The following is a 24977-nucleotide window of genomic DNA, read 5'->3' as shown; positions in this document are numbered from 1 at the left end:
ATGTGGCACTGAGTGGTATGTGAGGTGTATCGGTGAGTTCACCTGTCTCGAATGACACTCATGAAAGGGGGCAGTCAGTTCTTTAAATGGGCAGGTGTTGTCTGGTACTGTGTACATTGTGCCATCCCAGGAAATCACAAACCAACTGTATATAACCATGAGCATCATCCAGGGAAACCAGTAAGAAGCGACATGAGATCAACCCAGGGAAACCATAAAGCAGCAAAATATTTTTGTCCCAGGGAAACCCCAAATCAGCACCACAACTTCCTTAAGTCACCCAATGGGATTCACAGCCAGCACTACTGTAGCTTAAGGTCATGTACAGAGCAACACCCTGAGGTCTTCCTTTTTACCAGATCAGCTTCGCAGTGCCATGGGAACATCAAATCATAAACCAGCATTGAAGCACCAATGGGAAAGTCAAAGGGAATCAAAACTACATTACAGCCCCACTGGATCATCCACACAAACCCAAAACCGCTACCATCCAACACCCCATTCATAACTACACTGCCGAGTCACCAAACACATCCACCACAGTATTTGCACCGCATTTATAGGGGTGGCCGTATCTAACAGCCACTCAATCTCTCCACCCGAACCTCTTTAAGACAATGGTGGGATCAAACACTGTCTAAGCCATGCTTTCACACTCCGCACATCCGGTACCCACATCTCCCTAATGCACCACACTAATAGGCCTGGCCCAAGTCCCAGTGTCTAGCGCGTGAACCACAGGGACACAGACTGCCTCACAACACCCCTTATGAGGACGACATAAAGCAAGTACCGCGTCACAGGCAGGAACACTTAGTCCACCACAACAACCCTGTGACGATGACACAAAATAAGCTTGATGTACTACCCGGACATTTCAGATGAATGCTGCTGAGGCACAAGGGCATAAAGAGACAATACAACAGATTCCGCCTCGTTTTTGAAGCGAGCTCGAGCTCAGCAGCACCACAATGGAGCAGGGGCGAGACAGTCAGCCATGCGCAAGGCTGTTTGCTCCGAATGAAACTTCAAAATACATGCTGAATCACCAGGCAGGCGCTGGTTGCTGGGTCCCAGTTAGGACACCCTGGGACGCTCCTGGAGGCAATGTATTTCACGGTGGAGCCGGGGTTCCCTCCCCTTAACATGGGTCTCTGTCGTCAGATAAGATGGATGCTGTTTACAAGAAGAGAAAGGTGTGCATTTAAACACCATGAGTGGAAGGTGTGCGTCCCACGGCCCTTTTGTGCTGGCTTTTGGCTCCCGCACCTATAATCAGCATATGTGGCTCATGCTACCCACTACCAAAATGGAGACCCCCGAGTGGCTGCTACCCCAATAAAACACGGAATGCTGAATCATACTTCCAGGGTAATAAGAACGAGCGAGGGCGCCTGGTGGGTGGTAGAGTGTGGCAGTGGCTTCACACACTGAGAAAAACAGAAGCTTTTTCTGCTGTTTTTGCTGCTGAGCAGGATGTGGTTTACAGTGTACCCCTGATCAGGCAGCCAGGCGCCCACAGTAAGAAAGGCACAGTTTACACCTCGCGCCCGACCCTCCATGCATTTCAATAATTGAGGGGGTGGTGGCATGTTTTCTATGTTGGGCATGATGCGGTGCAAAACAGCCAACTATATAGCGGTGGTACACCCATTGGTTTCTAAAATGTACAAAGTGTGTGTGTGTGTGGGGGGGGGTATGAGTCAATGCGTCCCATGTGCGAGTCATACTGAGGGTCGATTGGGAGCGAGTGTTGGGGTCTTTTGACAACTGATTCCTGGAAAGAGTTTCTGCCTGGCTGCATGAGCCTGGTGGTGGTCGGAGCTTTGCTTGGGTGTGTGTGGTCCCCTTTCCCGGTGGCATGTCCTCAGAGTAACGAGACAGGGAGTGCCTCATGTACGCTGGGTGGGTTTCGTGTGCCGATGTCCCTGACAGGGTGCGAAAGCTCCTGTGTGCATGTGACACGTGCCCCATGCTGAGCTCACAAACAAAACCATGGGGTGAGGCCATCCCTCCCCTCCGAGCGCCTGATAGACCCGGGCTTCCAGAGAGGGGAAAACGCCAGTGGATGCGTGTGCACAATGCCTGTGAGTGTGTCTTGTGGGTTGATGGTAGACAGCAGTGTATGGTGAGTTTAGCTCTGGTTCGGAAATATAATATACTGCTTTGTTTTGCGATAATGTTAAAAAAGCTGTAGCGCCGCTCAGTGTCACCCGGAATACTATGTTTTTCAGTCCGCTGCTTTCATTTAACCACCCGCAGCGTGTAAGACGACCCTCGAAGTGGTGCGCGCGCTTGTGCCCCCGCGGTGAAAGTGCCACGTTTGTCCATATGTTTCATAATGAACTCGACCGCGAGACGTGACCCCATAAGAGGAGACATATGGCGCTCATGCTCTCTCCTGCGGACCCTAGGCCACAAGAGAAAGAAGGCGGGCATGCCCCCACATTTGGCCAATTGCGTTCTGTCTTTCTTAGAAAGACGCATGCAAAGGCCAATAGCGGATGAAGAAAACAAAAGCACACGCACAAGCTTGTGTAAGTTTAAAGCCCTTACTAAATGTCTCGCAGAGCAGCGCATGCGCGCTGGCTCAGGCGAGACCCAGAAATGGCCTGAAAGAGGTGGTCTTGATTTGAACTGTGAAATTTGAGAGGCCTGATATGTTAGAAGTCACCATGTCATCATTTTAAGCATCACAAACCATTCATTAACAGGTAATATGCGATTTCTTGAACAAGTGATCAAATGGGGGTAATCTCACTAAATGAGAACCTCCTGCAATTTGAACTGCTTTGTCAGTGTTGCCACACTAAAAAATGTTTAGGTCTACACCCATCTGCATGAAGCTTTTACTTTTCAGATACTGTAAAATATATTTTTTTGTGCAAAGAACCTTTCGGTGGTGGTAATGGAGTGAACCAATGTCTGTTGTGACCTATGTAGGTGCTCTGCCTGTAAATCATGTTGCACAATGGAAAAAGCGATTAGGCATGAGAGCCCTGAATTCATAAAAATAACTTCTGCCATAAATTTACAATTATGTTTTAAAACAGCTCAATTTACATGTGCCTGAAAGCACCAAAAGAATTCCTTGCAGGTACAAATGGATTTGCTACTACATGGTTCTTCGCCTTTGGTGCGGAAAAATTCTCAGTATAAATCCTCTGTAAAGGGTGAGAAACGGATGTTAGGTGTAGATGACCTCATTAGTTTGTGTACATACACAAACTTGTACGATTGTAGACATTCACAAACTGAAATCCAACTGTTTCCCTTCCTGAAAATGGTCAGAAAGTTACATTAGCCCTAGCCCGGAGTAACTCCGATTTGGATAGGTAAAGGAAAAGATCATTCTAGTCTTGGTTGGAGCAAAGGAAAAACATTTCTCCTTTGGGAAAATACGGCGATTAATTATCTGTGGCGAGTCCTTCTCTCGTGGTGATGAATTGTACTGTGAGGCCTCCTTTTCCATACCTAGCCCACAAACTCAGTTGGACTAGGCAGGAGGGAGGAGCTGATTCATCATGGTGAGAGAAAGACTCAGAGTAATGCTATTACCGGTAGGTAATCGCAGCATTACCTCCTCGTCCCTCTCACTGTGTTGAATAACACTGTGCGATGTACCCAAGCCACAAACTGGACCAGGACATTTGTAAATCCTATGCAGACACAAAGTTTAATCAAGAGAAGATTGCTACAGCACAGAAGTCCGCAACCTGGAACCCAAAAGATCTGTCACCTCTGGGCCCTGGACCACCAGGTAATGGGTAATAAATGTAGAAGGAACTGCCCAAGCGGCTGCTCAACCAATCTCCTGCAAAGAGGCCCTCTGAACCTCAGCAACGGAAATCGAAATGCCCCTTGTGGACCTCTGCTGGATCCCCAGGGGAGATGATAAACCAAACTGCTTGTATGCCAGTGAATCGCATATCGGATCCACCTACTCAAGGACGGAGTAGAAGGCTTACCTCCTTTACCAGCAGGACCATGATTCACAAACAGTGAAGGAAACTCCTTTACCCGGGCCAGGTCGATCAAAACTGCCCTACTACATCAAGAGAATGAAGTGCCACTTCCTTAGGAGGCTGAGGATCCAGAAAACATATTGGAACAGTCACTTCCTGCAGGAGATGGAACATAGACCTCACCTTTGGGATAAAACTAAGACCCCAACCAAAGGACAATCCTGTCATCAAAGACCCTGAAAAAACACAAGGGAGACCACACCGAGCTCAACTACCCCAGGATGCGAGCTGAAGTAATGTGTTGTGTCCTATGTAGATAGACACCAGGAGCCAGGATGTACATTTAGGTCTTCTTTATTAATCTTCAGTTCAGATTACATCTGTCTTGACTCCAGCCAGCCTAGTGTGGTACCAGCCCCACTAGGAGCAGCCTGCCTAGCTGCTCAGCCCATCTCTAACTGCCACATTCATCCCACTCAGTCACCCAGGCATTCCACACATCACAGGCCCACCAACATTCTAAGACCAATACACACTTTGGCTGAGCAGCTAGAGGCAGCAGGACTAGAGTACATGTTATACTAGCAAATTAGATATAACATTATCCCTTTACCTTTAAACAAAAGCAAAAAGGAAACCAGAGAACTAAGCCCAAGTAGAATATAACAAATCTCAAACATGCAGCAAATGGACAAGGCACCTAAGAAGAAAGAACCAATAAAACATCAATAATAGTACAAATCTCTCGGATTCAGCAAATGGACAAAACATCACAAGAGAAAGAACCGTTAGGTAAAGAAAGAACGGGTAAAGATATATACAAATAGATAGCAATATCCCTCATCCCCCTTAAAAAAATGGAATATATTTCAGTACATAGCATTTAGAAACTTATACTGCAACGTAAAATACTATAACACAAAGGGTAAAAGACTTCACAACTCAAAAGCCAAAATCATAACATAGAATAGAATACCCTGCGACTTCAATCCCAAGAGTAAGAGAAACAAGAACAAATGGGTCGTCACCCATAGAACCAACTGTAAAGAAATGTACTATTGTACTGCGCGCAACTGTAAAGTGAATTAAAACCCACATCCAACCCCGCGTAGGAGTTTACCTAGGTACACACGTATGGGAACTAACCCATATCACAAACCCCTTGTAGAGGTTACATACCCCCATGAGGGAGTAAAAGACTAGATAAATGAGGAAATTAAACCCACAACCATCCTTCAAGTAAGGGAACTGTGTGATAACCACACACATGCAATAAATGAAAACACATTCTTAAGTAAATGTTGACCTGTGGCATCACGACTCCAAAAACACTGGAAAAAAAGACATCTCAAACTCTAAGTAATTAGAATACTAAAGCAGTATAACAACATGCTGTAGGCAAACTAGAAAGCCCACAAGTGACACACCGGTGAGCGATATCTCACCCAAGTAGTGGCTGACAAAAAGAACTTCCCTTGGGTAATAGGATACAAAGATTAATGTACAAAGATTAATGCACACTTACACACAAGCTGAATAACCAAGATATAGACCACACTGTAGGTGAAGTAAATGAAGCACACCCTTGTGTGCAGAATAACCCAACAAATCTGTTATTGCAGATTCAATACACAGACAGCTAGTCAAAAACAGCACAAGTCACAAACACTGTCAAGATGTGGATGTAGAAGTCACTGCCAAAGAAATCTCTCCAAAGACCAAAGAAGAATAGCTTGTGGCAGGAAAAAAAACGACTCGAAGCAGGAATATTTGTTGTGATCTGTGGCAAGCAGGAACACCACTGTGATAACAATGGACAATGTACAATACCTCCGACATACATAAAACGGAGGATCTACAAGAAGCCAGATGATGTTAAAGTCGCGAAGACACTGCGTTGTTCCCAGCTCTCATGTCATTTTCCAGAAAACTTTATTGAAGAGCACCGCGAACACCGTGGTTGGCAAAAATAAAAATTGTGGTCGGCAACTCGACACCATACTGGACCCAGCAAAGGAGAAAGGCAAAAGCGGCCGCCAACCACAAGATGGCGGCACGCGGTCGACAATACTGCCGAGTGGTTCACGGTCCGGTTGGGCATCCATCTTCAGGAAGCAAAGGGCCCACACGACAAGAACGAACTTCACAGACAATCTATGAAGAGAGCCCAAGTGAAGGTAAGGTTGCACGCGAGCAGGGAATGGCACGCGCCTTCATTTTAAAACTACTGGAAGGCGGTTGAATAACGTTCACCGAATTGCAGTCTCGGCTGGGCCCATAGGAAAAAAAAAAAATTAAAATGACTCGCCACAGCAGAGCAAGGCGGAGAGGTCTTTGTCCAAATGCGATCCCATTCACTTGCAATGTTCTTTGTAAATGTATTCTTTGTAGACTGATGAACAAACGCTGATCGCAGCAAATGAAAAATACATTCAAGTGCCTAATTTGACTCCTCAATGGTCCCTGCTAAAAGACCGTGTTTCGAAAGAGTCAAAACAAAGTGGGAAGAAACTACTGTAATGTCCCACTGGGTTAAATGTCCTTCCAAGTGTGATAAAAGCACATACCTCGAGAATGCCACACCACAGAACTGACGTTGGTTCAAGAATCAATATGCAACAAATGTCATTTAAAAACCAAAAAAATTCCTTCTCTGCAGCCACTGCACACTATTCGTTCTGATCTCTTTTAAACGCGAAGCACGTCCGTTAAACCACAGAAATTCTCCTTTTGTGCAGTTACTGCATGCAGACATTTGTCTTCTAGAGGAAAGCACATAACATAACAAATGTCACTTTGGTCTTTGAAGATAGCAGTGAAAAATATCTTTACCCCAGTCACTATGGTCTTTGAAGATAGCTATGAATGGCTTCTTTAAATAACTGCAACAGTCAATCTTGCACCAACAATCTCTCCATCAGTGCATCAACAGCACACGGTATGTTCTTACATCTTTTGAGTATAAATTCCAAATTGTGCCTTTTCATTTCTTTCATGTATTACTCTTTTAAAGACACTCTTCACACATTTGTGCGACGTGGCTGGAACACCAACACCTGGTTGAAGAGAGGCAACCCATCCAACTCACAAACACTTTTGTACATTACCATGTGGCTGGAACACCAGATGAGGCTGTAGTTGAACTACTCCTCCAACTCACTGTTGACCTCTGTGACTGGAACACCAAAATCGGTTGTAGTTTTACTACTCCTCCAACTCACTGTAGTTGTAGTATTTCCAGGCTGTAGTGTCAGTTGGAGGTGACACTGCTCATTGGGGCTGTCCATAGGAAGAACACTGGTGGGGCTGGCGTGGCTTGCCTGGAAATACCATCTTTATACTTGTAGTTGCTTGTAGGATCTCTTGGTTTCTCTTATAGTTCCTTTGTTTCTTTGTTTCTCCAAGAGTCACCAGGGTTCAAGTATGCCAGTCGCCAAAAATATGTTGTGTCCTATGTAGATAGACACCAGGAGCCAGGATGTACATTTAGGTCTTCTTTATTAATCTTCAGTTCAGGTTACATCTATCTTGACTCCAGCCAGCCTAGTGTGGTACCAGCCCCACCAGGTGCAGCCTGCCTAGCTGCTCAGCCCATCTCTAACTGCCACATTCATCCCACTCAGTCACCCAGGCATTCCACGCATCACAGACACACAACATTCTAAGACCAAGACACACTCTGGCTGAGCAGCTAGAGGCAGCAGGGCTAGAGTACATGTTATACTGGTAAATAAAATATAACATAATGGCCACCAAGAAGAACTCCTTCAGAATCGGAAGACAGAATCCACCGAAGACAAAGATTCAAATGGAGGATACCTGAGAGCCCGCAACATCAACAGTAAATTCCAGGAAGGACACACCACCTGCGGTACAGACCGGAGATTAGAAAAACCTTGAAATTCTGGAGATCAACCCTCGATCGTCTACTGAACCACCCAACGGGGACTGAAACGCCTTAGCAGCCGCCCTCTGAACTTTGAGTGGCACGACTGAGGCCCAACTGAAACCCATTTTGAATAAAGTCAAGGATCTGGGGGAGAGAAACAAAGGAGAAGCAGGTGCTTATGCCTGATCTTCCAGCACCGGGCATATGAAAATGGTGGACAAACTCCTGAAGGCCTGCACAGAGGAAGAGGCAGAAAGATCCAGAACTCTCAAGCCCCTGTTCAACCTCCAAGCTGTCAGCTTGATTTTTGCCAGAGACCTTACCGGGAGGACCAGGAACCTCAGAGGACATGGTACCAAGGGAAACTGCACCTCCATACCCACCTTCATCGCCATCGGGAGAGGAAACCAAATAGAGCGAGCCGTTCCGGAACCACCAGAATTACTTGAGCCCTCTCCCTCTGGACCTGAATCGGAAACATCTGAATTAAAGGAAATAGAAGGAAAGCAAAAATCAGGCCAGACAGTCAAGGATACGTCAGGGCATCCACTCCCGACTTAGACTCCCCCCATCCCCTGAAAAGAACCATGGAAGGACATTACCTAGCATAGTTTTAGAGAATTCAATAAAATAAATGTCAACCACTGTAGTCTACTACCCATTTATTTGGCTTTGCCATAGTAAAGCGGCCAATTAAAATTGTGATTAGCCAGCCTGCTAGCATTTTAATTGCAATGTCCCAACCAGAGAGCCCTGGAAAACCCATTAAGGTGAATATTATACATGTCTGGAGATATATTGAAATCCAAGGAAATAACTCAGACCTCCGATTCAGAGCCCTGTATGCGTTTACCTCGCACTATGCTGACTGATCCTTTTAGGGTGCAGAGCCAATATTTAAGCTTAATTGAAAATGAAGTGCTGACATCTCGGATGATTTTCTCAAAAACAGAGGAGTATGGCCCTATGGACAGAAGTGGGGGTAGGGCCCAGAAATGCTTTACAAAAAGAGAAAGACCCACACTTCACAATATTTCAAAAATTCTTATTCAAATTGAAATGATAAACAAAACCTAATATGTTTATCCCGGCAATTAATTGCGCCTTTTATTCATTTTTTTAGAAAAAGAAGTACTGTTTTTAGCAAGAGAAGAAAATTGTTCTTCACATATATGGCCAAACAATCTTGTTGCCTTTGTTATAAAACAACATAAATCAAACATACACACAATGTTAAAACATACAATTAATCCAAACAATTATTGCGAATTATTACATTCAAAAAGAAGAAAAAGGTGAAAGATGTCAGACTACTTCAAATAACATCATAAAAATATTCAAAGATTAATGCATTTCGTTCCTGAATGTTAAAATGTCACTAATACATATGAATACTTAAATTGGGAATAAATGTCAACAAGCGTTTTCGAACAATAGGACTTAATCCCCTTTATCAAAGGAGCGTTTTTCAAAGAATAGGATTTAATCCTCTTTGCCGACGCGTTTCGAGTGTGGATTCCGTGTTGCTACACTCTCATCAGGGCCAAATAAATCCTTTTCCCAACCTTTATCCTCAAAAACTTGTTGAGGTGAAGGTCACTCTCCCAACTTGTAAATGAAGCCGTCAGTACGCTTCTACAGCTGAGTCTCACAAAGTTCGGGTGCGTGAGCTGTTCGTCGCATCTATTAAAAACGGGAGCACTCGTGTTTTTCAAGTCTCCTTCATTTTTGAACTTCTTTACGTTAGTTACAGTGTCTCGCACCAGTCGGGGCTTTCGCTGTTTGATGACTTTCACTATGGATCTCTATCTCATTACGGAAGTTGATCTCAGTGCACTCCTTGGTTCACCAATACATAAAATGCACCTTTTAAACCCAGTAGGTTGCCTGTGAATTGCTTTCTTGGAACAACTTCTAACTATCCCTGCGTTGTAAAACATAAACAAACACCTCCCCCTGTTTTTATTCCACCCTCTCCAAAAACCGGACATGAGCTAAATTTCTCAATCTGCCCGGACAGCTGGTGAAAAACTGGGACCGTCCTGGCAAATCCGGGACGCCTGGTCACCCTAACCATGCTGAACTGTACAATCTATTCCTTGATTTGCCACACACTGGTGACATCTACGATTATGACACGGCTGTAGCAGCACTCAGCCAATTATTTTATTTTTTTTATCCCCAATTAAACCTGTATTATGAGCATTTTTAATTAAGACAAGCTCGCCTGCAACAAGAGGAGTCTGTAAACATATTCTTTGCGTGATTACAAAAATTGGCGCGCATGTGCACTGGCATTGACCAGCAGTTGGAGAAATGGGCACAACTGATCCAGGGGTGCCGACCAGTCAAGCTGCGAAAGCTGATCCTCTGCCAACAGGGGATATCACTGTATGAAATCCTAATATTGGGTAGATCGGATGAACTAGCAGATGTGAGAGCTGGAGAGATGGTCAGCCCTAGCCCACGGTGCAACAACGCCAGCACATTCCGCTCCCGGGTGCAACATAGAAGAGCAGCTGGACGCTAGCGGATAGGGAGTTGGTAGTGGCAGAGGAAAATTCCTAGCTGGAGCTACCCATAAAGCGTGTAGGAGCTGTGGATTCTCCAGCCACCCACTGAAGAGCTGCTCTGCAAGGGGGAAAACAGGTTTACAGTGTGGAAAATCAGATCAGTTGGCAAGGGTATGCCCAGGAGAATTGAGAGACAATAACAGCGGTGAAAAGTTCAAGAAGTTTGGAAGAGTCAAGGTTGTGTTGGAAACAGAGGAGGAGCAGGATGCAGCAACGATGGTGAGCCAAAAGAGGACGACGACTATGGTGAAGTATTCACCGTATCCTTCACAGGACAACAAAATCAAAGGACGAGACCCCCACCCATGTGTAAAGTGTGTGTGGATGGTGTAACAATAACAGCACTTAATGACCCTGGGGCATCAGTGAACATCTTAGACGCAGAGCAATATCTGCCGCTGGTACCATGTCCACTGCTGGAATAGACCAAAGCCAAAATATACATCTATGGGTTTGCTATTCCCATACCTCTCCAAGGGATAATAGAAGTGGGAGTTCCAAATCACACAGGAGAGTGCAGGCCCCCTGAAGGCTGTCACAAAGCCAAAGACCAAGGGCTAGTGCCATTCACCAAGCAAGTACATCTATCTCATACGGAAGACCTCATGGGAGAGCTCCCACACATTTTTCAAGAACTAGGATGTCTCAAGGGGGTCAAAGTGGAATTATACATTGATTAAACAATGAGGCCAGTGGCGCTAAGACATCAAAGGGTACCATTTCACTTTTGGCTACTGGTCAAAGCAGAGCTGGACTAACTAGAGTGGGATGGAGTGATTGAGAAAGTATCGGACCGACCCCATGGGTATTCCCTCAGGTGATAGGCCCAAAACCAAAGCAGCCCCAGGCTATAAGGCCGAACATGGTGATAAAAAGGGTGACACATCACCCCTACAATAGACAAAATTGTAACAGACATCAATGGGGCCAAGTGTTTTTCCATAGTGGACCTCAACTGAGGGTATCCGTTACTTCTCAACGAGGACAATCTTTACATAATCCCATTTTCCATGCATGTGGGATTGAGGAGATTCAAGAGATGTAGTTTTGAGGTGTCCGCCGCAGCAGAGGTGTTCCAGAACGCCATAAGAGAAGCACTATTCGGATTAGTGGGAGTCATCAATGTCAGTGATGATGTGCCGATATTTTCGGAAACACATGAGAGGCGCATCCTGCCAAGTTGAGGGCCACTCTACATAGGCTGACTAAGGGCTCACACTCCACAAGAGTGAATGTTCATTTTACACTAATGAGGTGGAGTTCTTTGGATATCGATTCTCAAAAGAGAGCCTTCAGGTCACACGGCCAAGGTGGGAGGCTATTAGAGCAGATGCATTCTCACAAAACCCCATGGAAATTAGCAGTTTCTTAGGAATAGTCAACTAATTTCATTCCCCAGTTGGCGACACTTTCAGAACCACTGTGTGCGCTGACCAAGAAAAACACAGTGGGAGTGGACGTGTGAGACTTCACAAGCATTCAAGAATGTAAAGGGGGCACAGCTTCAAGGAGCTACCGTAGCGTATTTCAAACCGGGAGGCCAGGCAGAGCTAATTGTAGACACCAGTTCGGTGGGACTGGGGGACATCCTCTAGCAGCAGAATGAAGGAGATGAGTGGATGCCCAGCGCATATGCCAGTCGAGCACTGGTGGCAGTGGAAACCAGGCATGCCCGGATCGAGAGGGAGGCTCTTGCCATCAGGTGGGCATGTCAGCACTTAACACATCTATCTGTGTGGGCACAAATTCGACGTGATCATGGTTCATAAACCTCTAGTGCAATTGTTCAGCAGATCAGCAAGGTCCATGGTGCTCAAGTGTGTAAAGCCTGCATTAGAAAAAATATTTGTGATGCTGGGACTGCGGGACACGGTGAAAACTGATAATGGACTGCCATTTCATGGAGTGGAGTTCAAAGAATATTTACATCATCTCAACATTTGAAACAGACAAATCACTCCCCAGTAGCCACAGGGGATTGGGGATGTGGAAAGATCTACGAGGACACTAAGCAAAGCACTGAGAATAGGTTTAGACCAAGTGGATGACTTGGAAGTGTTTACAACAATTCTTGAGGGAGTATCTGCAAACACCACATTCCATTACCGGATGTGGCCCTAGTGAACTCATCATAAAGAGACCAGTGAGGGATTTGGTCCCAGTCAGCTCGGAGTGGCACCCGCAACCCTTGACCTGGAGGCTGCACAGGACAAAAAGGCAACTAACCAGTGGGCCAGCAAAAGGAGAAATGCCCTAGTTGTGACTCTGAGATGCTGTAGTAATCCGACTGACATCCTGGATGGAAATTCAGGACTCCATTTGAAAGCGAAACATGGGAAGTAGTCGCAATATAAGGAACTATGATCACGGCTAAGAGGGGTAATGTGATTGTGTCACAAATTGCATCCTGGTTAAATAAGGTCATGTTCTCACCGGAGTCGAGGGGCGGATTGGAGCAAGAGAGAAGAACTAAAGATCCCCTCAGGGTGATCACGGAGTAGGATATCAATGAGGGGGAAGAATGGGACTTGGGAGAGGATCTCCAGCCACTATCCGGCCCGCCACATACAAGTACCTCAAAGTTTGCCAGGCCCGGACAAAGTGTCTGAAGCCCATTGAGGACACCCGTACCGGCTACGACCCAACCTGAGACCGAATCAACGGCTACGATATTTTGTCTGCGAAGAACATCAAAGCATCCACAAGTATATCCAGATAGCAAAGCTGTAGAAACTTTCACATCTGTGCATTCTGTGTTTTTATTATTTCTGTTTCTTTTCCTGCGATTTGCAATTATCTCCCTCTAGGTTAGGAGGGATGTAGTGAGCCAGCCGGCAAATACGATAAATTGCATCAACACGCATCCGAGGAGCCGGGCTCGACTCCAGGTCATAAATAAAGCTGCTAGGTATCAGTCAGGATTTCAGCACTAAATCACTGTGGTGTCTCGTGTATGTGTCCGGCGTGCACCACCTGTGAAGGCCTACACCTGGGTAGGCGACCATTACAGTGTCAGTACTTCTAACCAGATCTGCTTGATCTATTAATGGAGTAGTACCAGCACTTCAGAAGGACTGCTTTACTTTTTATTTTTGGTCACAATTTTTTTTATTTTGTTAAGTGTGTTAAACCAGAAAAGATATAAGCATCTGGAAGTACAGCAGGCAGCATGCACATATTGTGATAAAGAATGCTACATTAGCACCTAGAACAAGTATGGGCAAAAACAAATGGTCTCTCCTTTTAAAAGCAATGGCGACCTACCGGCTTTTCTAGTTCTTTTATTGATACTGTTTGCATCGGCAAAAAGAAAAAAATGCATTTGCTGATGCTAAAAAGGAAAAAAGAAAAGCAATGATGTGTGCACACACATGCTTCAGGACACTCGCTTCCGCTTCTCCATTTTGGGGAAACTTGTTTGATTTTCCAGTCCATGGTGTAATTAGCATAGTAACTAGCAAATGTGCAGATCCACGACTGGTGCAGTACACACACGTACTAAAAAACGTGTGATATGGAACAGTTTGGTAGGGATTGACTTAAGGGCTCAAACGTTGAAATTGGTTGAAACACCCGATTTCCCTTCATCTGATCAATTCCCTGTCGATATTTTGAAACTAATCGGAAAATCCACCTATTCTGATTTCCTCGCTTTTGGACTTCTGGCCAAACGTTTTCATTTTCACTACACTAGCATACCCTTTTTGGGTGAGTTTGCATGGCACAAATCTCATTGATATAACCTATTGTGTGCCAAACTTGGTGTTTGAAAAGGGCTTTTGCTATGTCATGTCTGATTGGACCATAACTACAGAAAAGCTAGTGCACCTCTGTAATCCGTCTCTCGGTGGGGGTTAACACCTCCCCAACTTATCATCCACCTTAGTTCAATTGACCATTGATGGAGCAGGAGCACCTCAAGCCCTTGGGAAATGTGAACAAGGACTAGTCTTTTTTTCGGCCTATTGTTTTACAAATATTCATCGTTCATTAAATTTGCTTTGTACAATGAATTTCACAGTGAGAGCAAAGTGAAAAGAAGGCCCCTATTATACCTGAACGCGGCACAATACCATATTTTGGGTAAGGTGTCTCAATGCTGAAATTTAAGATCGCAGCGCTGTTGTAAAATTTAAAATTAATGAAAAGTAGAGCACATTCTCTCGTTTTATGATATAGTGTATTCTTTGTCATGTTGCTAGAAGCTCTGATGCATAGTAATATGCAATCCTCCATGGCTCTGTTGGGATACTGTCACCTCTAGTTGCTCTCAGTATACAGGTGTGGTATCGAGAATTCTCCTGAGAAAACAAACAAGACTGATTAGAATTGCAATAGTTTCACACAAATTACTGTCGGACCCCGTTCTAGTTGCCACAGGGAACAATGGGGCTACTGAGCCCCCAGTCGCATCTGTTGTGGTCGTTTTGTACTAGATCCATCCTACAATTGGCAATGTAAACTGGGCCAAGTAAAACCCTTTCTGTGCCTGGCAGTTGGCATATTAAGGGCAAGCAGTCTCAGGCATCTCAGAAGAGTAGTATAAGGGTGTTGGACCCGGCCCTTTTGGCAGGTTCACCCCAAGATTTGTTGCTCTTTACTAGCCCGTTTCTGGAACCAGGTGGTGGTGATTTTAGGCCTCTGCGCACTTTTTCACTGTGGTACAGTGTAAAGTGCGTGAGCTCTATGTGTATGTGTGGTGAGTGACCTGCCCTCCCATAGGAATGAATGGGGAATATGTATGCCCATGGTAGTTCCTGATGTGTGGGGAGTGCAGGGTCGAGTTTGGTATGTGCGAACTTGTGAGATTGAATGCTGCGCAATGGTATATGCGGCATGATTGTGTCTAGTGTAGAAGTGCCACTTTTAGAAGTTGGCATCTTTGTGTAATTTGTGTCTGGCGTGTGATTGGCTGAGGCTGGCTGGTGAGCCTGGCTCCAAGAGTCTGGGAGGGTCTGCCCCGGTGGTGAATGGAGTGTTTAGCATGCTGATGTGAGGGGAGGAGTGAGTCTGGGCCTGCTTGTGCATTGACCGTCTAGTTTGAGGGTCCTGAATGAGGCTGGGTTTTCCCCACACAATGCTGGCTCCACCCCCTGGGGTGCGTCTGATGTCCCTAGCCTGGCCAGTGAAAGGAATTCCCTATAACCAGTTCTAGCTGGTTCTCACACTGCCTGCACCCTGCTAGACAAAGGATTTCTCGGTATAAAAAGGGGCTGTGTCCCCTTCCAAAATGTTCTTGTTTTTGACTTGAATCCTGCCAGGGGCGTGCTGCTGCTTGGGCTCAGGGGAAGGCTTGCCTCCCTGAGCCCTGCCCAGCCCCTGGATATCTGATGGACTCTGGGGACCTTTTCCTGGGTTCCCTGCTGGATGCTGGGACGCCCTTGCTATGGGAGTCTTTGCCTTGGGGGCTTGATGGACTCTGCCCCCTTAGCGCCTGGGAGCGCTTTATTTTTACTTGGACCTTCTTTTTGCCTGCTAGCACTGGGGAGCGCTTGATTTGTATTTAAAGCGCCTGGAAGCGCTGTATTTCCCCACCCTGAGCGCCAGGGAGTACTCTATCTGTTTTCTAGCGCTAGGAGCGCTGTGGATTATACTTGAGCGCTTTATGTGCTAAAGCCGGTGCCCACCCAGCATTGTCCACGATCAAGTGCCCACCTCGATTGTTAAATTACTGAGAAGAGCCGGTGCCCACCCGGTCTTTGCCCCGTGTTTCACCGCTGCCGGCCCGGGGATCGTGGAGGAGACGCTGCGTCCGCCTCCCCTCCAAGGGCCTCGCAGCCATTGGTGGAGACTCGGCGCCCGGGGCCGCGATGTGATTGGCCCCGGGATTCCCTCGCCTCATAGCCAGGCCCTGCAGCCATTGGTTGGGCCGCGAAGGCTTGCCCCAGATTAGAGGACGTCGACGGAGGCCGGGGAAAAGGCAGGAAGCGACGCTGGCTCCGCCGCGAGGCTCTCCCTGGAGTGAGGGAGCCCCACCACCTTTAGAAGTACTCGGCCCCCAGGAGCGGGACCGGGAGAACAGGAGGGCGCTTCCCTCGCCGAAGAGCCGCCACCGCACAGGGAAGACGGTGAGTGCGGCGTCTTGGGAGGGAGCTCCTCAGCTACTGGGGGCATTTTGTTTATTTTGAGCCGCAGAGGCTCTGGGGCACAAGGGGATTTAGAGTCCCCTTCGAGGGACTCCAATGAGGGGCATAATTGTTCTAGAGCTCCGAGAGGCTCGCTGGGGGCGCAGATCGGTGCCTGTGTAAGCACCGTACCCGGGGGCATTTAGGGCGGCCCCAGATGTCAGTGGGCCGTCCCACCGTTTTCAGTGCCCTTGTTCAGAGCGGCCCCATTGGCAGCGGGCTGCTCCCACCTGTGGGGGGCATGATTATTTTAGGAGCAAGAGGCTGAGCCAGAGCCATTTCCAAAGCCACATGTTGGGGGCACAAGGAGTCAGGAGCCAGAGGGCTCCAATGCACTGTTGTTCATTCAGAGCTAGAGGGCTCCCACGTTTTGGTGAAGATGTCTCCTAAAGGGCCAGTGAGGGCCCTGTCGCAGTTTTGTCTCCAGCTGCCCAGCAATTAGTGGGCAGCTGCACTGTTTAGGCGCAATTGGAGAGAGAGTCCCTGTGTGGGACAGAGGTGGCACAGGGGTGCCAGGCCTGCTACAGCTGCGCAGCTCTTGGTGCCAGCTGCAACGTTCAGGCCCTTGTGATTGTTCCCAGGTGCCCAGTAAGTAGTGGGCACCTGCAACGTTTAGGTTTTGCGCCGGTGGCGCACCCCTGACTGGCGCTGCATTGGCAGTGTGCCCTGACATTCTGGACACAGGGCTCTTTAGTCCCTTTATTAGATGGGGGCTGGTATGTGATTTTATTTAGGCGCAATGTGATTATCTATATGATGGTAATTGCCTAATGTGAGTTTTGCACAATGTGTTGTGGTGCTAGGAAATGTAATGCATTTATTATGTTTACGCACCTTGATCTTACACCTCTGAATGTTTTTAGGCATCATGTGTTTTTGCGCTATTGAGTTATGTTCTGGCACCTCTGAATGTTTTTATGCATCATGTGTCTTCCTTGATTTTACACCTCTGAATGTGTTGGTTTATGCATCATGTGTTTTTCCTTCCTTACACCTCTGAATGTTTTAGGCATCATGTGTTTTCTCCGGTACCTCTGAATGTGTTTTGATGCATCACGTGCCTTGTTCTTACATCGCTGAATGTATGTTTTATGCATCATGTGTAATGTGTTCTTGCTTATACCCCTAATTGTATTGTGATACTTAGGTGGTTGTTCTTTCTAGTACAGGTGATCCTAGTGAGGTCCTGGTTCCCTGCGTGACATTCTCCTACGGTGTTTAGGGTTGTGTAGGTGGTACTTACCTGTTACCAGTAGTTACTGGTTGTGATTTATATTTGCTAATTTGTGCTACAGTGATTTTATATCCTATATTCTATTTTCTACTAAGTGCTGATTCTGACAGGCGCCCAAGTGGCCCTGTCCTGTGTAAATAATCCCTTGTGAATATTGCCCGTGCCAGTTGGCACAATGTACATGTGTGATTCTATCTGATGTGTTTTGACAATACAGAAGTTATTTTTATATAACCTTGTGTGGAGTTCCTTTTGTGGTGTGCCTAGGATGTTGTTGCTGTTGTGTGCTGGTGCAAATGGTTTACACATTGCCTCTGGGATAAGCCTGTCTGCTCGTGCCAAGCTACCAAGGGGGTGAGCAGGGGTTATCTTGGCGTGTGATTCCCTTGCCCTGATTAGAATGGTGGTTTCTGCCTAGCTTTGGCGTCAGCCTTAGCCAAACAGAAATAGCCAGTTCTAACAAAGGGCAAGAGCTCATGACTCAATAAACCATAGACCCAATAAGGTATTGTCCATCCCAATGTTTCTTTGTAGAAAAGAAAGTACTTTTAATCTCACAGCACCCTTAGTCAGACCCCCCAGGATATAGCGGCATGGATTCGCAAATTTAGCGGCACAAATATGGACATTTTGCAGCATTTTTGCGGCACTTTATTTGACTCCTAATCATTCATTTTCAGCCTTAAATCAATGGAAACTGTTTTAGCAGAGCATTCCACTTTGAATAGGCAACCTGGAATATGGAATAGAGGAAGCAGCCCACAGGTGAAGGCTGTTATCCCTTGACAGGGGAGCAGGATGGAGTGGCTTTTTGACAATGGGGAGATGGAAAGAGGTCTGTGGTGATAGTATTGAGAGGGAAAATAGCATTTTTCTGTGCAGCTCAACGACTAAGAGAAGACGGGTAACTTTTGTGATAGGGCTTGGGAAGGAAGATGGGACTATTCACTGTTAGAGGTGAGATGGGTAGTTTGTGGTGATACTAACAGCGGAGATAAAGCAGTTGGTTGACAAGCGGAGATTGGGGAGGTCAGCGGGGAAACCTAGTAAAAAGGGCAGACAGTTTGTTGACGGGAGTCGTCTATTTTATTTTTTTAGATGGGATGGGGCTGTCTAGAGTGCTAATGCTGCTTTGAAAGTAGTTGAATAGGCGGGCTACGGCGACAGGACGGCTGTCACAGACGGAGGTCATTCATTCAGCAATTTGGGAAACGTGGAGAAGGGGAAAAAAACTACATTTGCCAAATTAATGTGTGAGTAAGTTCAAGACGGCCGGTGGGTGTTTAAATCTGCAGCACCATTAAAGTCAAGAGCCATTTATCTGGGATGATTGGGAAAAGACTGTTTGACAAACTGCAGATTCCTAATCAATAATAATAATAAACAGGGCAGCAGAGCGCGCCGCTGCGGGGGTAACATGCCTGCTCTACCGACATCAAGTGGCATGTAAGAGCTTCGCCAGCAATTGAAAATCGGCGCCGAGCCTTCGCTTTTAGAAAAGTGCAGGCTGATTTTACTGAATTCCTGTCACTGAAGAATGTAAACAAGGAACGTTAACCTGGAAAATTTAAGAAGTGCTGATGTCAATGAAACATTTCCAATGGAAAAAGCGCATAAATGCACCAGTATCAGCGCTATCTTTTTTAATTACTTACAGCACGTGTCAGCCCACACAGTGTGACATGCAAGCCAACTCATGCACTGACCAAGAAGGTCTGCGGAAACGGATACTAAACACATTTGCCAAACCATATCTTGGTCGCTTTAACTGTGTGGAGAAAGAGAAAATGGACTGAACTATCGAACTTTGCCTTGAGCTGCCCTTCACCCAGCGAGGCGCCCGTCGTGCCCCGTGGGAGCGCGGTGTGTGTGCTTCCTACCAGGCCCTGTGTGACTCATCGCGGGGATGAAACGGCCGCTCTGGCCTCAGAAAGCTCTCGCTCCGTTCTCAGAGGAGCCCTTTAGTCCTTCTGGACGCCCCGCTGCGGCAGCCCCTTTCAGACCCGAGCTCCTGCTGCTCCCCGATCCTCTGCTCTCTGCACGCACACACAGACTCGACACAAACACCCCGAGAGCCTTTCAATTCCTGATCACCCTTTTTGTTCCAACGTAAAGACTCTAGGAATGCGGAGTACGTCGTTCAAGAAGCACAAGAGACCCCCCAGGATATAGCGCTTTTGTAAAAATGCCGCGATTTCTACAAAAGTGCCGATTTCGCGGGCACTTTTGTAAAAAATCGCGGCATTTTTACGAAAGTGCCGATTTCGCAGCAAATCGCGATATCCTGGAGGGTCTGCTTAGTACTGTACAGTCCATTAACGAAGACATTCACGGTTGCAGAATGCTGCATTCTATGGTAAGGTGCTGCGGACCCTTCTCTACCTGGTAATTATTCTCTTTTCCCGCTGGGGCAGGGATTCCTGCTAATGCCACAACCCCACCCTTCTATGGGTCTAGGCAGGATTTGGCTTAGGTGCAGTTAAGTCAAATAACCGTATTGCTCTCAATAGGTCAGTACAGCAGTTTATTATTTCTTTATAGCCTTGGTCAAGAAGAAATTTAGACTGCAACAAAGTGGGGTGGTTTGGATTCCACTTTGTTGCACATTTTCCATGCACAGGATATGGATCCACTCTCTAGCTTAAAGTTTGGGATTGTTCTTTCAAGTGTCCTTCTCAGGTTGCCTTCCGTGCACAGTCTTTTCTGCAAAGCGATGTTTCTCACAGCAGGTATCACTAGATCTGGCACCAAGCAGAAGCGCCCACGACATGGGCACAGTGAGGTGCCAGTTCTCTGCATCTGGTTGTCATTAACCTTCCTGAAGCAGTAATCCAAGACTAGCAAAAGGTCCTAGAATCTGGCTCACCACTACCACCCACCAAGTGGCAGTGTTCAGGATGAACTAATAGGCAGTGCTTTGCCAACAAGTACTTCATGGAATTTCTAAAGAAAGCCCTGTCTACATACTTCTCACTAGAGTCACTGGGTATCCACATTCCAGCTTCATAAATGCAGGCAAAATACTTCAACTGTATGGTGAAGCTATGGTCAACCCTCCATATTGTGCCATGCTGAATCAGGGCTATCCAGAATGGAGGCAACATCCCCAAGTATTCAGACTCCCCAAAGAGTGGAGTCATGCGTATGTCAAACATACGCTGCTCACACACAAACTCGACATGCACGCAAGGTTCTGTTTTTCAAATAACAGTGGAACTGTACTCAAGAGGTGTTAGTAGACCATGCTCCCAGTGACTCTGAGAAAAGGCTTGTCACACTGCAATTCCCCAAACATGGCATGCTATCACCCTCGCTTTTACATGATATACCCAGGGCATGGATAGTAGTTCCCTGCCTAATATACAGGCTCATGTTGGTCTCATTCCATGTCTCAAGATAAGTCTGGGACCTTGCATTGTCAAGGACAGACCTAAACCTCTGCACACATACACATGCCACAGAGACATCGTTGTGTTAAGTTAGTTGAGGGGGCTGCAACATCTGTGGGGGCTGCAACATCTGTGTCCAATCACCGGCCTACAGCCAGCCAATAGGGCTGCAAAAGATTGGTGTGTTATCCTCTGCCCTGACCTGCACTGTGTGTATCTGATTCATGACCCCTGGCCCCAACAAGGCTAACGCTTCAACCCTTTAAGAAAGTACCTGAGCTGCAAGGATGGGAGTTTGTTACGCGCCTGCCCTACGACCTGAGCTGCAACTTAACCAAGAGCAGGTAAACGAGGGGCTTAGCTTGAATACGGGACGGAGACTGATTCAAACAAACCACTGCACTGCTTAAGATTTTAAACAATTGTTGAGAAAGACAGTGAACCCGTTTGCTCAAGTAATATTGGTTTGTTACCTGCACTTGTTCCTAATCCTTGTGTACTTTGTGTAGTGTTAAGTGTGGAGACAACTTCCAACATAGCAGGAAGGAGAGGAACACTAAGGAGAGAATCTGGCATAGCTCTTCACTTGTATAAGCAACTGATTACAACCCTATATTACACTGTTGTGTAATATTCCATTTTGCTGTGTGATTATGGTACTTTCTGTAACTATAAAAGATCAGCACTGGGATGGCCATTACACTGCATATTATTTGGCTGTTAAATTCTGTGCTCTTGTCTCCGCCCCCTCCCAACCCCCACCACGCTGCCTCCATGAAATGCTTGTGGCTGGCTCCCCCTTGCAACTGGGAGTGAAGTGCAGAAAGGGTTGGACTTGGCACCAGTGGCAAATGCTCATCCATCAGGGATTGAGCCCAGTAACCCCTGTCTGGCATGTTGCTCCCCCACCCTCATCACCCCGAATGGTGTCAAGATGTGGACCCAGTTTTATTGCGTATTTGTATTTATTAAAGTGTATGGCATACTAATAAATGCTGTAGATAGTAATATATAAATGCATGGGTGATTATTTATTAGTGTGACATTGAAGGTAGTGTGGTTGGAAAATAAGACAAAAGGAACATTACAGTCATGACCTGGATATAATGAATATGTTACATATTATACTTGGTAATCTGCTAGGAGTGAAGGATTGTTGAAGGAGGATGGAAGGGATGACACTTATTATGCTGTTTCTATGCTTTCTTAACTTTGTTTTATAATCAAGAGTGCTATACATTGGCACTGTCAGGTCTACTTTGCCCTTGAGTAGACTGATCAGAAAGAGCTGAGTGGAATAAATTGCTAGAAGGAAAGGAGAGCTCAAGCCATTTTTTGAAAGTAGGAGAAGCTTTAAAGTAAGGCTATGGAAAAAATTCAGGGTTTGATGAGTGGATCTATGGTCTTTAGGAATAGAAGCTGAGAAACCTCCATTTGGTCCCAATCACTGTGGGTGGTCCTAAAGGTGAATAATGGAAGAATCCCAGTCACTCTATGCATAGATGCATCTTCTTTTGTAAGTACTTTTGTAAGGCCTTTTTCCTTTCTTGTTCCAGGTGCTGCTTAAAAAGTCTGAAGGTTACTGGACTCTTCATCGTTGTAGTTGTGTGCTCTGTAAGTATACAAAAAATCTGATGCAAATGTATTAAACTTGCAGAAAGGAGTGCGTGTTATGCTTTTGTAAGGACAAGGGATGATCCATTCTAGGTCAATTACCGCACTGTGGTACTCACTGCAAGATTGTTGGAATTTGTGTTGATACTTGGGACTGTAATCTGATTCCAGTTGATATCGTCGCACCAAATTCAATCAATCACATGTACTTTCTATAATGGGGAATAACGGAACAGATCTGGAGATACTGGGTCCTTTTGCATGTGATTTAGCCAATTCTGGTGAGAAAACCGCAGACATTTTCCGCCTGTTCTGCGTAGGCAGAAAATGCCTCTGAGTGAAGAGTGTCTGGAAAAGTGATGGTGAGATGGATGGATGGAGTAGGAGGGTGGGGATCAGGATGAGCTTGTTTCTAAGGACAATGTAGTTTGCCTTTCCTTTACTGCTTGAGGGGTTGGTGGTCAGGCTGTGATGCTGCCAATGCAGTAGCGAAGACTCTCCCCGAGACGGCAGGTCTAGAATGACCAGGTCTGGAGTTAGTGGACCCAATAATTTCAGACCTGGAAGGACTTGGAATTGTGGGTGGCAGTTATAGCTTGTGATGAGGGCCATAGTCTAATGCTTCTTTCATTTCCCCCACTGTTGGCAAACTGTAGCTAGGCAAGTTGACCAGACATACATGTGTATAGCTTTAACAATTCTCTGGGTGGTAGGTTACAGTGCCAAGGCTTGAATTTGAAATATGACGGACATCTTGCCCATCACTTCCACTGAAAAGTTTGGGAGCTTCATCCGCTCTCTGCTTTGAAAGTAGTTTATTTTTCAAGACACATTGTTTTACATCAGGGTCTGTCATCTCCCGTTTTACAAAATCTTTGGTTATAATGCTCGCTCTTTCAATAGTTGTAAACTTGTAGTTCTTCTTAACTTTGTTAAACTCGGGTAGCCGAATTTGAGAACAGATTAAACCAAATATACGTGAAAAAAGGTCTCACGTGAGGTTATTTACAAAGCTACTTTTCTGCAGTTTAGCATACCTCTCTCTTGATCTTTCTAGCCCAAACTGAGTTGTTTTAATACCATAGTACTTAGGGTTCCAGAACGACCATATCAATGTCGGAAGGCTTATTTCCACAGTGTCCCTGTTGAGGAGGTCTGATGGAGGAAACAATTCTTACATTAGACTCTCACTAGTCACTCTTTTGATTAAGTACAGTTCATTAGGGCAAGTCCTTCAGCTGTGTGTAGTATTCCAATAAATAATATTCCAAAGTGATAATAAACAAGTTATATGTGTATTGTAAGAACAGAGATACAGCAGCACATCCACTGCAGGCAGTTTCTTCTACACACTAGAATACAATTATGTCATACTACACAAAAACTATAGAACAATGAAAAATGCAAGACCTTTAATGTGGCAGGATGTATAATCTAACTCACGTTAATTATATGCATAAATAAATATATCTATATATTCTTAACACCTTGGCTGCTAGAGCAATTTTCCTCCAGTGCTGAATTATTTAAAAGCCCCTTGTTCATGACGAGCTCAGCTCGTCATCAGCACAGCTCCACTGTGCCTCATGACGAGCTGAGCTCGTCATGAGCATCGAAGGGGTTAAATTACATTTAAGAATATAACACATCCATTCCCTTTATTACTTTAAGATATCACCAATGAAGAAGAAGTAAACACAAAATAAAAGAAACAAAGATTAATCAAATTTGAAACAGGAATTAAAAATCCCCGCATACATAGTCATCCAAGTATCTGAGAGGACCTCTTGATCTTTGAGGTCTTACAGAATTTGAAATGTAACCACAATTAGTTGGCATAGTGTTAGGTGAACTATCATTGGCCCTAACATCTTCCATAAATAAATGCGGATTCAAATCCCCCATCAATCAAACCATTGACATTGGCGTCTTTTGAATTTCCTCTCTTATACAGTGCAACTCTCCTCAAGTTCCAATTTTCACCATCATAAAAAGTCACATGTCTCATATAGACAATTTACTTTGTAAGGTCCTCGAAATTTGGTAAATCCGGGACTGAATGTGCCCGGTTTAACCTTTACCCAATCATTTGGTAAAATATTTGACTTATGCATGGTAATTTTATTATCTTCTTCCTTATTACAAGAAAGGTTAGCTAAACCAAGACAGTCTTTTAACCATGCAGGAT

The 24977-nt window shown here is 45.6% G+C and overlaps 1 protein-coding gene across 1 annotated transcript in view; it reads left to right on the top strand.

The window, feature by feature from the left end:
* OCA2 (OCA2 melanosomal transmembrane protein) overlaps positions 1 to 24977 on the top strand; it is an 833084-nt gene that overhangs the window by 154254 nt on the left and 653853 nt on the right. The window contains exon 5 of the mRNA XM_086934183.1: positions 22732 to 22789. Within this exon, the coding sequence (XP_086790309.1) occupies positions 22732 to 22789 (58 nt within the window). The remainder of the gene's footprint in view (positions 1 to 22731; positions 22790 to 24977) is intronic.

The sequence above is a fragment of the Lissotriton vulgaris genome, chromosome 8 (assembly GCF_964263255.1).
Source record: "Lissotriton vulgaris chromosome 8, aLisVul1.2, whole genome shotgun sequence".
NCBI classification, from domain to species: domain Eukaryota; kingdom Metazoa; phylum Chordata; class Amphibia; order Caudata; family Salamandridae; genus Lissotriton; species Lissotriton vulgaris.
The sequence above is the reverse complement of the archived record's forward strand: the minus strand, read 5'-3'. Positions and strand labels throughout refer to the sequence as shown.